Source organism: Stegostoma tigrinum, chromosome 25 (assembly GCF_030684315.1).
Source record: "Stegostoma tigrinum isolate sSteTig4 chromosome 25, sSteTig4.hap1, whole genome shotgun sequence".
Lineage (NCBI taxonomy): Eukaryota > Metazoa > Chordata > Chondrichthyes > Orectolobiformes > Stegostomatidae > Stegostoma > Stegostoma tigrinum.
The window spans coordinates 37057304-37073648 of NC_081378.1; the positions used below are offsets into that span (position 1 = coordinate 37057304).

At 41.9% G+C, this 16345-nt stretch overlaps 1 protein-coding gene across 2 annotated transcripts in view; it reads right to left on the reverse strand.

Moving 5' to 3' along the window:
- lamb4 (laminin, beta 4) overlaps positions 1-16345 on the reverse strand; it is a 116534-nt gene that overhangs the window by 68397 nt on the left and 31792 nt on the right. For both annotated transcript variants that reach the window (XM_048554077.1, XM_048554078.1), the window contains exons 9-14: positions 15086-15206; positions 13994-14182; positions 12410-12589; positions 3900-4012; positions 2133-2212; positions 1353-1503 (exon numbers count right to left, since the gene is read on the reverse strand). In XM_048554077.1, the coding sequence (XP_048410034.1) occupies positions 1353-1503; positions 2133-2212; positions 3900-4012; positions 12410-12589; positions 13994-14182; positions 15086-15206 (834 nt within the window). The remainder of the gene's footprint in view (positions 1-1352; positions 1504-2132; positions 2213-3899; positions 4013-12409; positions 12590-13993; positions 14183-15085; positions 15207-16345) is intronic.

The following is a 16345-nucleotide window of genomic DNA, read 5'->3' on the forward strand; positions in this document are numbered from 1 at the left end:
TATGATTAGAGGTGCCAGTGTTGGACGGGGGTGGACAAAGTCAGAAGTCACACGGCACCAAGTTATTGTCCAACACCTTTATTTGGAATCACAAGCTTTCAAAGCGTTGCTCCTTTGTCAGGTGCTGTTAAAACCTGGTGTCGTGTGAATTCTGACTTTGTTATTAGATTAGCTATACAAAGGCACAGCTAAATGTTCTGAGGACAACAGTTCCAGTCCCACAATGGCACCTAATGGAATTTAAGTTCTATTATTTTTTGAAAAATCTTGAATTTGCAGCTAGCTTCAATGATAGTGAGTTAAAAACAATCAATGATTGTCATTAAAAAAGACCATCTGGTTCACTAATGTGCTTTATATAATGTCTCTGCAGCCCCCTACTTGGTCTGGCCAGTATGAGACTCCAGATACACAGCAATGTGGTTGACTCATTTGTGCCTTCTGCAGTGGCTCAGCAAGCCAGTCTGTTCAAGGCCAACTCAAGATGGTCAACAGTCACTGGACTTGCTAGCAATGCCCACATCCCTGAAAAAATAAATAAAATAAAAAATGAATTTAAGACATGCTATTCTTGTCAGGAATCTCGGTTTCCTGAAACCTTCCAACATTAGGGTTCTCTTTCTGTCATGTCCGCATCTAGTACCTAGTAATTGACAGAGCCTGATTACTATAATCTATCAATAACTACTGTATTATCATACCGTGTGTCTATCCGGCTGGTAGAAGATGAGCTAGCTGAATTGTGATCTATTTTACCTATAATTGAAGGTCCTACGGACGGCTAGTGGCTCAAAATGATGTTTTTACATTTATAATGTCACAGTTATATAATATGCTAAAAATAGGATTGTCATGATGCATGAGATAGGCACAAGTACTATTTTATTTCCAATAATGAAGTACTGATTGGTTTACATTAATAAGCTCGCAGAATTACACGAGAAGCAATCCTATAATGTACCCCTGGGTAGGCTTCTGTGTTCATGTACAAACCAGAAAAATACATTTGTATCTCTTGGTTTATAACACATCTAATTTTAAAAGGATTAAGAATATATCAGATTTTCTGTTGGCCACAGCTGTTAGTGATGAGCTTGACAGAGATGAATTGCTTGCAGCTCAGGGCAGCTTTATTCATTTTAATGGAGGCCAAGGGACTAATTTGTCTCTGGTTCAGAGCTGATTAAACATGCAGTGTATTCAGCCAGTAACTTTATTGGTTAATGCCTGCGTATTTAGTTGTGATTAAAAGTATTTGAGTAAGTTTGGTTATGCATTAAATGTCATATGTGTGCAGGCATAAACCTTAACTGAAAATTTAAAAGGAAAGAAAAGGTTTTAGAGATACCAACCAAAGAACCGCTATTCCCCAGCTGCTTTGCAAATTCAGCTTCATACAAATAGTAATCCAAAGGTGCAAAGAAGTAACCTGGAGCTGGTTCATTACACTGGCGCCCGATAATGTTGGGTAGACACCGACACTGTCCATCATGGAAAGAACAACTGCAAAGTACGGAAAATACACTCTTAGTTCACTGTTGTGGACAGGAGGCCAATGATCCCACGTGACTACAGTGTAACACAGTTCCTTATTTCCTCAGAATGTGGTTGGTCGTTATGAAGTTCTGTTTGTATCGGTTCAAATTCACCAGCCAGTTTTCCACGGGACAGACGTGACTTTGCAAATGTAATTGTAATTCCTGAAAAAAAAATCTATTGTGTTTTCCAGTTAGAAAGCAAAATTAAATCAAATAATGGTTATTATTAATCTCCAACAGCTAGGGTTAAAGAAGTCAAAAACAGGTAAGTACAAGTGTTTGAAAATTCTCACCATCGGTAGCGATTACGTTAGAAACATTATTACCTTCCACATAGAATAACAAGGGATTGTTTTTTTTCACTGATTATCAGGAGGCTGACAATAGTTCACCTCCATTGGTTTAAATTTATTTTAATATTGCCAGATTTCCTATGAAGTGGCACATAGTAAATCCATTATTGGACTGGTGTATAATCATGTGAGTGCCACCCTATATGACATACATACGACTATACTGCTGCTAAAGTATTGTTGTAGTTTTACACTGATCTGTTCTTTTAAAGGCAGTAATATCACTTACAATTATACTTACAGATTATCATAGGCCCCTCCAATGTCACAATCACAAGGGGAACAACCATAGATAGTGTTTCCAAGACCCCAGTAGCCTGGCTGTAACAAAATAAAATAACACCATTAAAAGCATTATTGCAAGGTCTTTTAAATGAAACAATCCAATGAGTTCAATCTGGACCACATGTCTGTTCTTCATTTATAAACAGAGACAGTAAGTGTGGAACAGTCATTTAATCACAGAGGATGTGATAACTGAGCCTGGTACTGCACTCATCTGACATCCACAGATCTGAGCAGGAGGTGGAACTTTCACAGTTTCTTTTTATTTAATCTCATTAGTCCAGAGCTGCTGAAACTGCCTGCAGATTCCCCAAATAAAACAAACAATGTGGGAGATGTGAACCAAGCAAAGACAGAAACTCAGCAGGCCGGTGTTTTAAATTAACAAGGGTCACTTGATATTTCTTTTCTCTACAGATGCTGCCACGTGTGCTGGGTTTCTCCAGCAATTTCTGTTTTGTTTTTGTAGATTCCTCAAATCTGCCTAGTCCATCATATAGCTTCCTTGGTGAAGTCAGTGCACTCAGCCAAGGCCAAAGATCGAATCATAGCATTTCTTTCTTCATTCAGTCTTGGACAATGAAATTAGACCACAGAGTTTTTTTTTCCAGTTATCTGTCAAAGTTTCTCTGCTTTAACTACTTCAGTCAACTCGGTTGATTTTCTTAGTAAAACAGGCAAGTTCTATCTTACTCTAAAGTGACAGAGCTTGAGAATCTTGGGACCCAAGAGGGCAGAGAGGAAATACCTTATCTTCCAGAGAAGACTGAATTTGGGCTGCCCCACTGACCTACAGATCTAAATACCCTCTGTATGAAATACGTTTTCTGCCCTTCCTGTATCAAGGGAGTATGTCTCAGGGAGTTCCGAATCACCTCTTTGAATTTGACCTATTGTGCCTTTGTAAGAGCTTAGTGGAATACTGGGAATTAAAATGAGATCTATTCAGATCCTTGGAAAATGTTGCCATGGACATAGCTGGTAGAGCGTTTCATGAGAATGATTACTTTTCCAACAGTGACAGCTGGCACGCTTTGGAGTATTTTCAAAGGGGAGACAATAGCCTAGTAGTATTATCACTGGACTGTTAGTCCAGAGACCTGGACCTGGGTTTGAATCCCGTCACAGCAGATGGTGGAATTTGAATTCAGCAAAATTTCTGGAATTAAGAACCTAATAGTGATCGTGAATCCATTGCTGATTGTCAGGAAAAAAAAAACCCATTTGGTTCACTAATGTCCTTCAGGGAAGGAAACTGCCATCCTTACCTGGTCTGGCCTACATGTGGCTCCAGACCCACAGCAATGTGGTTGACTCCTAACTACCCTCTGGGCAATGGGGAATGGACAGTAAATGCTGCCTAGCCAACGACATCCTCATCCCGTTAATGAATAAAGAAAACAAACTATTGCCATATTTCTCTTTAGTCCTTCCTGAACTTTTCCCAGGGCAGTTAGGAATGGGCAGCAAACATTGGCCTTGCCTGTGAAAAGCCAAGAAAAAAGCACAATCTGCTGTACGGCAATTTGTTGATGAATCAGGCATGGAACCTCTGGTCACCGTCACAGACTGATCATTTAAATGGGCCAGTTCCTGCAAGAATGGTTTCCAATCTCTGAGACTGGTGGGTGCTCAGGTTAATTTAGGCTGATAAACATTCCCACATACAATAATGATGAACGTCTGAAGATATTTAGCAAGGTGAAAGACTGTAATAACATACCAGACACTGTTCGCAGCTTTTCCCAGTGACATATCGATGACAATGGCACTCCCCAGTAACAGCATCACATGCAGAATGTACTGTCACACTGCCATGTGAATCACATCGACACTCTGAACAAAACATTCAAAATCAGTTTCTTTCTGTCAAACATTAATAATACCCTTTGCACCAAAAATCCAGTGAGAGCAATATAGACATTTATTGGGTCTACAATCACTCCTTGATGTTCTTAACTTCACTCCCACGATTAATCTTGACTGCCTCCTGCATCCTCAGTTGCTGAAGCAACTTTCAGAAAGCTATGTTTCCTCTTACTAAGGTTGATTTCAATAACAGGAGTGCCCTGTATTGTCAATATGAGGCCAGGGCTATTTTGAGCCTTCAGAGTTATTCCCATTGTACTTACATGTTGTGGCCATCAAATGGGGCTCTTCACAGCAGCTTGTTGGTCTGAGGTATTGAAAAATCAGCTGATTCTTTTTTGCATTGAGTTGTCCACAGCCTAGGGGAAAGGGGGAAATTGCTGGGGATGGAGGTCTGGGACAGACCAACAGCCCGCCTTTGAAAAAGAAATGTCATTGCTTCTACTTCACCAACTCATGCCTCAAAATAATTAGAGGTGTGGACCAACTAGAAGCAGACTGGCACTCCAAACACCATTCTCAGATGGTGTCTATTATGATGGCAGCCAGAATGCCAGATTGGTAAGTGTCCCAACACCATTTTTCAGCTGCTACAACTTTTCTCTATTTGGACAGAGCAAGTTAAAATCAGGTCTGACAATTCAACCCCTAATTAAGCCCAGTCCAATCTGTGATATGAGGTTCAATATCCAGAGGGTCTGTTTTGTTACTTCCCACAAGATCTCGGTTAGTGTACAGAGAACGTCTGTTATCGATTCCCCACCTTCAGGCCAGAATCGTATGCCCCTGGAAATGGTGAGAGAGGATGTGAAAGGGGCAAGGAGTGTTTTCTCCCAAACCCCACCTCCTTATTGCATTCTCACTTCTGACAGAATTAGGCCCTGCCTGGGAATGCCAATGGTACCCACCATCCTGGTGTCTGCCAGCTGAGGTACTTAAGAAGACATATGTGGAACATTTAAAGGCCTGAGCCAAACAACTCAGCAACAGGTAGTAAAATGTGAGGCTGGATGAACACAGCAGGCCAAGCAGCATCTCAGGAGCACAAAAGCTGACGTTTCGGGCCTAGACCCTTCATCAGGCTCTCTGATGAAGGGTCTAGGTCCGAAACGTCAGCTTTTGTGCTCCTGAGATGCTGCTTGGCCTGCTGTGTTCATCCAGCCTCACATTTTATTATCTTGGATTCTCCAGCATCTGCAGTTCCCATTATCTCAGCAACAGGTAGCCTTGCCTACATGTGGCATTCCCTGAGGCAAGAAAAGGTGTGGGCTACTTGCCAGCTGTTTGGAGAGGGTGTGGGTAGGGTGGTGAGTGGTCTTGACCAAAGGAACTTATAGCCAGAGTCGTAGAGATGTACAGCACAGAGACTGAACCTTCGGTCCAACTCATCTATGCTGAACAGATATCCTAAATTACTCTAGTTCTATTTGTCAGCATCTGGCCCATATCCTCCTAAACCCTTCCTATTCATTTACCCATCTTTGGGCAGGAGCTGACCGCTGACAGCCACCCTCTGTCCTGGCTTTCAATGCCCCTGTTTCCCCCTCCTTGCATACGTCCCCAGTGCCTCACTAAGCTGGGCCCTGGAATTATGGAGCTGCATTCTCTTGCTGCTGATCAGCATAGGAGTGGTCTACTTTGGATTGGGCAACACTCTAATTCCAGATGAAGTCCTGCCAGAATTCCCAGAACTGCTTGATTGGGAAAAGATATGATGGGCCCTTCTTTGAATGGGCAGCACAGGGTCTTCATTGGGTCTTCTGTTAATAGACAAAACTATGTTACCAAGGGAAGAATCTACCCCCGGCATCTTTCTATTAAAAGAAATATGGTCTGCCATTTTAATGACATCAAACTTGAATACTACATCAGGTTATCTTATCATCTTCCTGAGAAATGCCTTTATTTATGTGGCGGGATAAGAGGGAATGAGGATTTTACATATCTCATTCAGTTGATCAAATCAACAGTTAACAGGTTGCACACATTGTTAAGTGCAAAAATACTCTAAGGAGTGAAAGAAATCCTGTGCTACATTGAAATTGCAATTGTTTCCTTTCAAAGTCAGAATAAAGTGAATTGTAATTTTCTTGATTGTAAACTTATGACCTAAAGCTCACTGCATGCAGTAGCGGTGGGAACAGAAATGAACAATGATTGGAAAAGGAAATTGAAGGAGCACTTAAGGAAAATCACTTGATGGCCTGTTGGAATAGAGCAGGGACAACGGGACTGGCTGGATTGCTCATTAGAGAGGCAGCATGGAATCAATGGTCCAAATAGTCTTCCTTTGTGCCCGAATGACCTGGACAACATAATGTTAGCGATATAATTCAATTAAAAGTTTTATCAGTTAAGAACTTTTGGCAGTAGATAAAATGATGATGTATCATAGGTTATGGACCAAGTCTTCCAAGGAGTGCAATCTTAGCAGATTGCCACTTCAGCTCTTCATTTCTGAGAGGAGATTCCTTAGAAGTATGAAGCTGTATTTCCATTTGCTAGCAAAGCACTAACAAAGTGGAGGGCCAAATGAATGAGAATTATGGTGCCAGATGAATAAAAAGGGAAGGTGCCAGGCGGTAAGGGGTAGGGTTGCAGGTAGGTAAGGTACAAGGTGGAAAGATAAGAGGTATAGTATTTAGGGCAGATTCAGGTGGGCGTGTAGGCATGAGGAGGGTTAAAATCAGGTCTGGTGTTTGTTCAGAACCAGCAGCAGGTGGGGGTGAGGGGTTTGGTTAAGTTTTGGTTAGGTCTGGTGGGTGGGGAAATAACACCACAGAGGCTGGTGTCCTGTCACCAGGCCAGGCTTTATTTACACATGAACAGTCCTCGACTCTTGCACTGTCTCATTCACCTTCAGGCACCGGAGTGGCAGCATCTCTGACACTCTCCATTTTATCTGTCAGCCAGGACTCCCTGATTGGACCACGTTAATACCCCCAATCAGGGAACTCATATTCTATGAGGTCCAGCTAGCTTGACCTCATTATGATCATTTCAGGGGAGAAATCATGTCAGTTTCAGCAACAGGGTGGGATCAGATGTCTGGAAAAGGAGGGAGTTGATCCTGTCTAGTGGTTGGGTAGGGCCTGTTGATTCAAGGTATGGGAAATATAAGATGTCTGAGGGAGGTGTAATGGGAGTGTTTGAGGTAAATATGAGGTCAGTTTAATAATTTCTCGGGAGTCAGACCGTGTAGTTCATAATCTATTTTTCTCTGAGTAACTATTTTACTTAAGTTCTTTGGAACTCTTTGATGTCTCTGATATAAATGGAGACTTTCAGAGGGCTGCAGGCATGGAGGGATCGTCCAGGAGCAATTTCCTGTGCACTTCCTTTGGAATCTGCTATGGTGTGAATTCTACAGCGTCCCCATGAACAACACCTTTGTGGAATAACAACTCGCTGGGCATAAGAAAATCCTGGGTAATGACATTTCCATAGGCAGTCACAAGGTGGCAGAGTAAACTGATTCAGCTACTATTTCCTCAAAGAAAGGAAGAAAACCTCGTCCTGTAAAATGGGCAGTAATGTGGACACTGTGGTGCACCAAATGGTAAAAAACCTTACATCTGTTAAAACAGGTGCAATGAGACTTAATTTTAGGAGCTCATGTCATACATCCAAAATCATTTAAAATGTTTTGGCCCAAAATGTGATCAGGGTTAGGATTAAAGATAACAAAGTGTGAAGCTGGATGAACACAGCAGGCCAAGCAGCATCTCAGGAGCGCAAAAGGGCCTAGACCCTTCGTCAGAGAGGGGGTGGGGAGAGGGTTCTGGAATAAATAGGGAGAGAGGGGGAGTCGGACCGAAGATGGAGAGAAAAGAAGATAGGTGGAGAGGAGAGTATAGGTCCGGAGGAGGAAGGAGATAGGTCAGTTCAGGGAAAACGGACAGGTCAAGGAGGCGGGATGAGGTTAGTAGGTAGGGAATGGAGGTGCGGCTTGAGGTGGGAGGAGGGGATAAATGAGAAGAAGAACAGGTTAGGCAGGCGGGGATGCGTTGGGCTGGTTTTGGGATGCAGTGGGGGAAGGGGAGATTTTGAAGCTTGTGAAGTCCACATTGATACCATTGGGCTGCAGGGTTCCCAAGCAGAATATGAGTTGCGGTTCCTGCAACCTTCGGGTGGCATTATTGTGGCACTGCAGGAGGCCCATGATGGACATGTTGTCTGAGAAATGGGAGGGGGAGTTAAAATGGTTCGTGACTGGGAGGTGCAGTTGTTTATTGCGAAGTGAGCGGAGGTGTTCTGCAAAGCGGTCCCCAAGCCTCCGCTTGGTTTCCCCAATGTAGAGGAGGCCACACCGGGTACAGTAGATACAGTATACCACATTGGCAGATGTGCAGGTGAACATCTGCTTGATATGGAAAGTCATCTTGAGGCCTGGGATGGGGTTGAGGGAGGAGGTGTGGGGGCAAGTGTAGCACTTCCTGCGGTTGCAGGGGAAGGTGCCGGGTGTGGTGGGGTTGGAGGGCAGTGTGGAGCAAACAAGGGAGTCATGGAGAGAGTGGTGTCTCCGGAAGACACACAAGGGTGGGGATGGAAATTAGTCTTGGGTGGTGGCGTCAGATTGTAAATTTCACCAATTCCAGCTTACATGCATCCCTGTCACTCATATATATTAATGAAACATTTTGTAACCTCTGTTTTTGGGAATTTTCAGTGGAAATCGGTCTGGTTTGACTGAATTGAGGATAAGTTCACTTCTGTTAAGGGTTTCTAGATGTGGACACGGCCTAGCCAGCATCCAGCACTGAATTTGGTGTTTAATTTAATTTTGAATTGATGTAGAACAGAGAGGAGGGGGAGGAAAACTACATTGCAGTTCTTGGAATTTGCAAACCCTACCACTAACTGCTGCCTATCACCTCTACAATGCAGAAAGAGGCTATCTGACACATTAAACTGGCACTGACCCTCCAAGAGTTCCTCATCCAGACCCATCCCTCCATTCTATCCCCGTAACCCTGCATTTCTCATGGCTGACCAACCTAACCTGCATATCTTTGGACGGTGGGACGAAACTGGAGCACCTGGCAAAAACACAGACAGACACAGGGCAAATGTGCAAACTCCACACAGATAGTCACCCAAGACTGGAATCAAACCCAGGTCCCTGGTGCTGTGAGGCAGCAGTGCTAACCACTGAGACACTGTGTCATTGGAGAGTGATGTGAGGGTCAGTTCACTCACTGCTCCTCAGTCAGGTGAGTTGCCATAGGGTATAGGTGCCTTGCTTTGTTAATTTAGATGTAGTGTCTAGACCAGTTTCTTGTGATCTTTGAGCATCTGTCTTATGCAGGCGGAGAGATTTTTTCTGCATACATTTTGCAACTATTTTCCAGACCATCACATTTCTAGCACTGTGCATCAAATATTTCAAGGGCAGTCTTCAGCACATTATTATTCCAGGGATATGCAGGTTAGGTGGATTAGCCATGGGAAATGCAGGGTGACAGGGAGAGGGTAGGGGAGTGGAATGTTCCGGGTGGAATATTCTTTCGTGTGGACTTGTTGGACCAAGTGGCCTATTTTCACACTGTAGGGATTCTATGGATTACTTCGCTTTTATTAGCTATTTGATAGCACAAATCCCACATTCCCCTCTCGTCCAGTTTGTTTTCGAGAGTGATATATACCACACCTAAAGGACAGGATTGTTTCCTGGGCAAAGGTTTGGGACACTGACATGGGGCTAAGTCAGGCTCTCGAACCTGCACAATCCTGGAGCCTGCTCAGTGGGGCTATTTTTCTTTCACACTCACTATCCTGTTAAAAATGGTGGGAGAAATGCCCATGCCACTCACCCAATCCCAGGGCTGGAACATCCAGCAGCACAGTGGCTCTCAGAACGTGAAGGCTCCTCAAACCAGAAGTGCCCTCAAAGGCATAAACTTCAACTAAAACATCTGAAGAGTCAACCAGGCCGGAGCAGAGAGAAAAATCCCCTCTGGGTGATGGATCCTCTGAATCTGATACCACGACATCTCCCCCCACCCCCAACCCCTCAGAGACAGGAAAGCCTCCATTGGCCGGTAGCTTCCCATGAAATGGGTGTCACTCAGTTACTCCTTTGCAAAATCCCTCTTGTTAATTGCCTTAAATTTGTAAATTAGCAGTCTGCCAGTGAGTATCCGAATACTGATCCATTTCCCCTGCAAACACCTTCAGGCAGCAGGAATGCATTGGAAATAATGGGAACTGCAGATGCTGGAGAATTCCAAGATAATAAAATGTGAGGCTGGATGAACACAGCAGGCCAAGCAGCATCTCAGGAGCACAAAAGCTGACGTTTTGGGCCTAGACCCTTCATCAGAGAGGGAGATGGGGAGAGGGAACTGGAATAAATAGGGAGAGAGGGGGAGGCGGATCGAAGATGGAGAGTAAAGAAGATAGGTGGAGAGAGTATAGGTGGGGAGGTAGGGAGGGGATAGGTCAGTCCAGGGAAGACGGACAGGTCAAGGAGGTGGGATGAGGTTAGTAGGTAGATGGGGGTGCGGCTTGGGGTGGGAGGAAGGGATGGGTGAGAGGAAGAACCGGTTAGGGAGGCAGAGACAGGTTGGACTGGTTTTGGGATGCAGTGGGTGGGGGGGAAGAGCTGGGCTGGTTGTGTGGTGCAGTGGGGGGAGGGGACAAACTGGGCTGGTTTAGGGATGCAGTTGGGATCCCTGGACTGACCTATCCCCTCCCTACCTCCTCACTTATACTCTCTCCACCTATCTTCTCCTCTATCCATCTTCGGTCCGCCTCCCCCTCTCTCCCTATTTATTCCGGAACCCTCTCCCCATCCCCCTCTCTGATGAAGGGTCTAGGCCCGAAACGTCAGCTTTTGTGCTCCTGAGATGCTGCTGGGCCTGCTGTGTTCATCCAGCCTCACATTTTATTATCTAGGAATGCATTGGAAGCAGCCTTAACACAGATTGGCTTCCAAACCCTCCTCCAAGCCAGCCACCATGGGACAAGAAAACTCAGCTAATTCACATAAACTGAACTTCCCTTCTCTGGTGTCAACAAGTACAGTATTCCTTTATGCACGTTCATTCTGTCGGCTTATGTTTAAATTCACTTCTTTTATGGGGTCTTTGTGACCTTGATATTCCTGCCTATGTTTCGATAAGATCATAATAGTTTGGATAATTTTCCAAGGGCAACATCAGAAAAAGTTGAAAGGTAATAAATGGATGGCGAGAGCTTGAGTGAACAATGAGCTGAGACAGCAACAGAGATGTGAGATTCACAGAGACAGAAGTCATCAGTCTTCAGGTTGGAGAAGATGCAGGATCAAAATTCCAGACAGGGTCAACTAGGACTGGGACATTGCTAATCACTGTCTGGCTCCATCTCAGACAGTGATTAGCAAGAGGGCTACGGTTGGTGGCCAGAAAATGGGGTTTGAGATGGGGTCCAAAGACAGTAAGTGATAAAATCTATGGGAGAGTGGAAGCCGAACAGACCGCAGGCACAAAAAGGAAAGAAAGAATTGTATTTATATATCACCTTTGTAATTTCAGGACTCCCACAAAGCACTTTACTGGCCACTAACTACTTTTGAAATGTGTTTTGTGCAGTAATCTAGGATACAGAGGATTCAATTTGTGCACAATACAGTTCCACAAGCAGTGATGTGATAATGACCTGTTCTAATGGTATTGATTGAGGGATTGGGAACTCCCATGCGTTTCTTCAAAATAACATCATGAGATCTATGAGTTGAATCCCTGCAGTACGGAAGCAGGCCATTTAGCCCATCAAGTCCACACAACCCTCTGAAGAGCATTCTATCTAGATCCACGCCCTACCCTATCCCAGTAACCCTGCATTTCCCAAGGCGAATCTACCCAGCCTGCACACCCCTGGACAATATGGGCAATATAGTATATATTGTATATAGCAAATCCACTTAGGCTACACAGCTTTGGACTGTAGGAGGAAAGCAGAGCAACCAGAGGAACCCACACAGTCACAGGGGAGAATGTGCAAACTCCACACAGTCACCTGAAGGTGGAAGCAAACCTGGGTCCCTGGTGCTGTGAAGCAGTTATGCTAATCACTGAGCTGCCCAGTGTAGAAGGAAGATGGAAGATCTCATTTGCTAGACAACACTTCTGATTCCTTCAGAACTGAACAGGTGAGCAAGCCTAGATTGTGTGCTTTAACTGCATTGGCTTTGACCTCAACCCACAACTTCTTGATTCAGAGGAAAGAGTGCTACTTTTGAGTCAACACTGGCAGAATATATTAAACTATGCACATGTTGGTTGCCACAGTATTAAGAATTAAAAATGCTAAGAGTAAGAAAATGCGAATATCACAATAAATAATAGAAGGATAAAACTTGTTCTTTTAGTTCAGACACACCTTCACATCCTTCAGGATTAACAGCACTTAGCCCAAAGTAGCCAGATTTGCACTGGTCACATCTGGTCCCTTCAACATTTCTCTTACAAATGCAGCGTCCAGCAACTGTTGCAAGGCTTGGGTCAGTGTGACTTTCACACATTCCATTGTTTAGTGAGCCTTTTGGATCACAGTTACAGGCTATGAAACATAGAACAGGAAATAGGTTATATGTGATGCATTTTCTAGATCATTAAGCAAGACTTCTTTCTGGCAGTTCTGAGGAAGGGTCACCGGACCTGAAGCGTTAACTCTGTTTTCTCCTCCACAGATGCTGCCAGACCTGCTGAGCTTTCCCAGCAACTTTGCTTTTGTTCCTGATTTATAGCATCCTCAGTTCTTTTGGTTTTTCTTTCTGGCATTCTTTCAGGCTAATCTTTGATGTAACCCAATGTTGTCAATGGGGACCTAATCACTTTTTTTAAATGATGATCACAGGTTTTAGAAAGCAAACTGAGGTGATCCATAACATTTCACCTTCAGAAGCCATGTTATGGCTCTACATGTGATAAATATTGAATCATTTTCTAGCATCATTCATACATCAATTGAAAATCAAGATAGCCTCTTCTAAAAGCCCAGGTTGTTAGTTATTTAGTTAAAAATGTGTAAGTTTGGAGATATTAATCAATATAATTAGACTTCATGGGTTCAAATGCATAATCTTTGGAAAAGGAAGTTGGCAGCTTCCACAAAATCTTTAAGGTGTTGGTTTAGGCAATTTCTCAATTAAGTTAGTTAGAAGAACTCCAAGTTATATTTTTAAGCAAGTAACTTCTCAGGTTATTAAAATAATCAAATTGATGTTTATCCTGAAATTGCCTGGCAAATTCATATCCTTTTCAATTGTTGCAGTACGATAATATTTATAATTTATTGAAGCTTAATTTTAGGTTCATTACATTATTAAGGATTGTTTTGGTCAAGACCAATTTACAAGCCCTTGATGTCATAGCTTAAAACAGACCAACATTAACATCAACACTGTTTTCTTCCCATTGGAAAAGATAGAAGCACGGGACTTGCATCCTGAGAAACACCATGCAATGTTAACATTTCTTAACATGGTTATTTTAATTTTTTTTATCGCATTAAACATCATATTTCTGCACCTGATTTTGTGTTTTCAGATGCTAAATTATATTTGTAGCATCACTTGTTTCCAAAATGACTTTTGCAGAAGTAAAGGCATTTGATTTCACATGCCTGGAGAGACTGAGCTGTGTAAATTTCCCATGTTACTACTTTATATGTCTACTTTAAAAAAAAAAATGCTTTTTACAGACTTTTGCTTAGCTAATATCTAGATTTGAAGAAAAGATTGGTCCGTGATTACACAAGTTACTGAAACAGCATTTTTATGAAAAATTCAATGGCTTCACAATAAATAGAAGAATTTACAAACAAACATTGTTGCTGTTTTTACATTTTGCACAATTAATTTGTGTTGTGGTCATTTTGGCTTTGACCATCAGTTCTTACAATGCTTTAACTATGGTAAGAATTAATCCAAAACTGTGATGGAAAGTAAGAAAGAAATCCTACCAACACATGCATATGGGTCAGAAATAATTCTCCCAGGATCCTGGTAGAAGAAGGGCTTGCATTGGTTACAGTTTTGACCCATTGTATTGTGTTGACACTCATCACAAATCCCACCACTGACTTCTCCACTGGCCAAATATACTGCCATGTCAAAATGGCATTTTTCAGAGTGTCCATTGCAGTTGCACCCTGAAAAAGAATAAGTATACGTTAAGTCCTAAGGAACAGAACAAATTGAAAACTGATGCAAGAACAGTTAAAGGTGATCTTGAATGTTTGGAAGCCATGTTAAAACACACATTTGATTCAAAACTTTTAAGCAAAATACAAAACAAAGCGGTTTAAGTTTGCCACAGCATGTATTCCCCTGTACTACTTTGAAGAGTGCTCTGAGGTCTTGTGCACGCACCTACAAGATTTGACATGTCAGCTCTCATAAGTTATGAGTACTTTAAAATTCTTTTAAATTTAAACTTGCGTTTAATTTCAAGAACACTAAAGTTACATTTTTAAAACTTGCGAATGTAAAAAAAATTAAAGAATTGATTACGCTAATGAAAGTAATAAATTGTTCTAAATAACGCTGTTAAAAATAATTTTCAGTTTGTGAAAATCAAGTGGCTTACAAATGGCATGCTAAGCACTGATTAACTACCTCTTTCTTACATGTTGTGATAGATTCAATTTCAGCCAAATGGATAAAGCTCTTCTGTAAAGTAAATTAGTGAAATCTGCTCTTTGAAACATCAAGCAATATTTTAAATGCAAAATTTTCAAAAAATACACATTCTAAAACATTGCTGAATTGAATTGATTCATGGAAGATATGTTTGGTGATATGCAAAACATTTCAAGTGAAAACCTGAACAAAAAGATCCCACAAACCCACTCCTTAAAACATACAGTCTTCATCTGATCACTGACGGCATCCAAAGTGAAAACTCTAGATCTGCTTATATTTCTGACAGAATATTTCATAACAGTTACTGTGGAAGCTTTCATTTTTCAGAATCCAATTCCATTTTCAATCCTGTATTTTAGGGACTTGTAAGGCAGATTAAACAGACTATCAATAAGTACAACAGTCCTTACTTCTGCATTCGTCTCTCTCTGATCCTATCGCTGGTTGCCATGGTGAATCATTGTAAAAGTCCTTACATCTTTCACAGTTTACACCATCTGTATTGTGCTGACAGATACAACGTCCATGAACCTGTGGAAAATTTATATTTGAAACAAAGTTGAATAATTATTTCCAGTAATTTACAGCTACAAGTTTTAACTCTTTTATTTGTGAAATTGAAGTTCTATTTAAAAACAATCTCCAGAGGAAATGAATTAATGCCTTCTCCAGCACATTCAGCTTTGAATTTGCTTTTACAATTCTTCTGTATCCTTGGCCTGTTCTTCTTAGTGCCTCATTCTATGCTGTGCTCCAGCATAGTTCCTCCTTCCACACTCTGCCAACAGGAGAAATTCTGCAACTGCCTTGTAATTGTTAACTTTTCTGAACATTTTCCTCCGCTGCATTTTTTTATACCCCATGAAGCACTTTATGAAGCACTTTCTACATTAAAACCGTTATACAACTGCAAGCTATCATTTAACCTGTGATATTTGGAAATTCTGATTGTTCACAATTTTTGTTGGAGATTTGTTAAGCTTCAGGCCCAATGTGATTAACTTCTTCCATAATGTTTATTGAAGGAGCACTCTAGCACAACGGTACACAATCAGTATTAACAAGATACAAGGTACTTAATAAGTGTTCCAGCACATATGTGTTCTGTTATGATTTTTATTATTTGTAATGCGTTATTATTTGTAAATAATTGACTTTTTGTCAGTTAGAGGATCATATCCAAATCTGGGCATCACAGTTTATAAAGGCTTTTGGTGGGTGCATTGAAGAAACATGAAGGACGATGGAATTTAGCCATGCAGGGAGGAACTATGACAGATCATCACAGCTAAACGCATTAAGGGAGGATTTCATTGAGTTGTTCAGAATTATTTGGGGTTTTGATGGATCACCAAGGAGGAAACAATATTCACCAGCAGTAGGGCTGCTAGTCAAGGTAATAATTAAGATAATTCACTGAAATATCTAGCGGGCAAATGAGGAGAATAGTTTTTACATAGTGAAAATTGTTACAAACTGGAACAAACTGCTTGAAAGGGTGTGGCACACATTCAGTGGCAATTTTCAAAGTAAGATGGATATATACCTGACAAGAAAGATTTACAGGGCCAGAAGGAAACAATAGATTGAGACTACATTGGATAGCTGTTTCAAAGAGCCAGTACTGATGCAATGATGAAAATGACCTCGATGCAGTGTTATTTTCATGT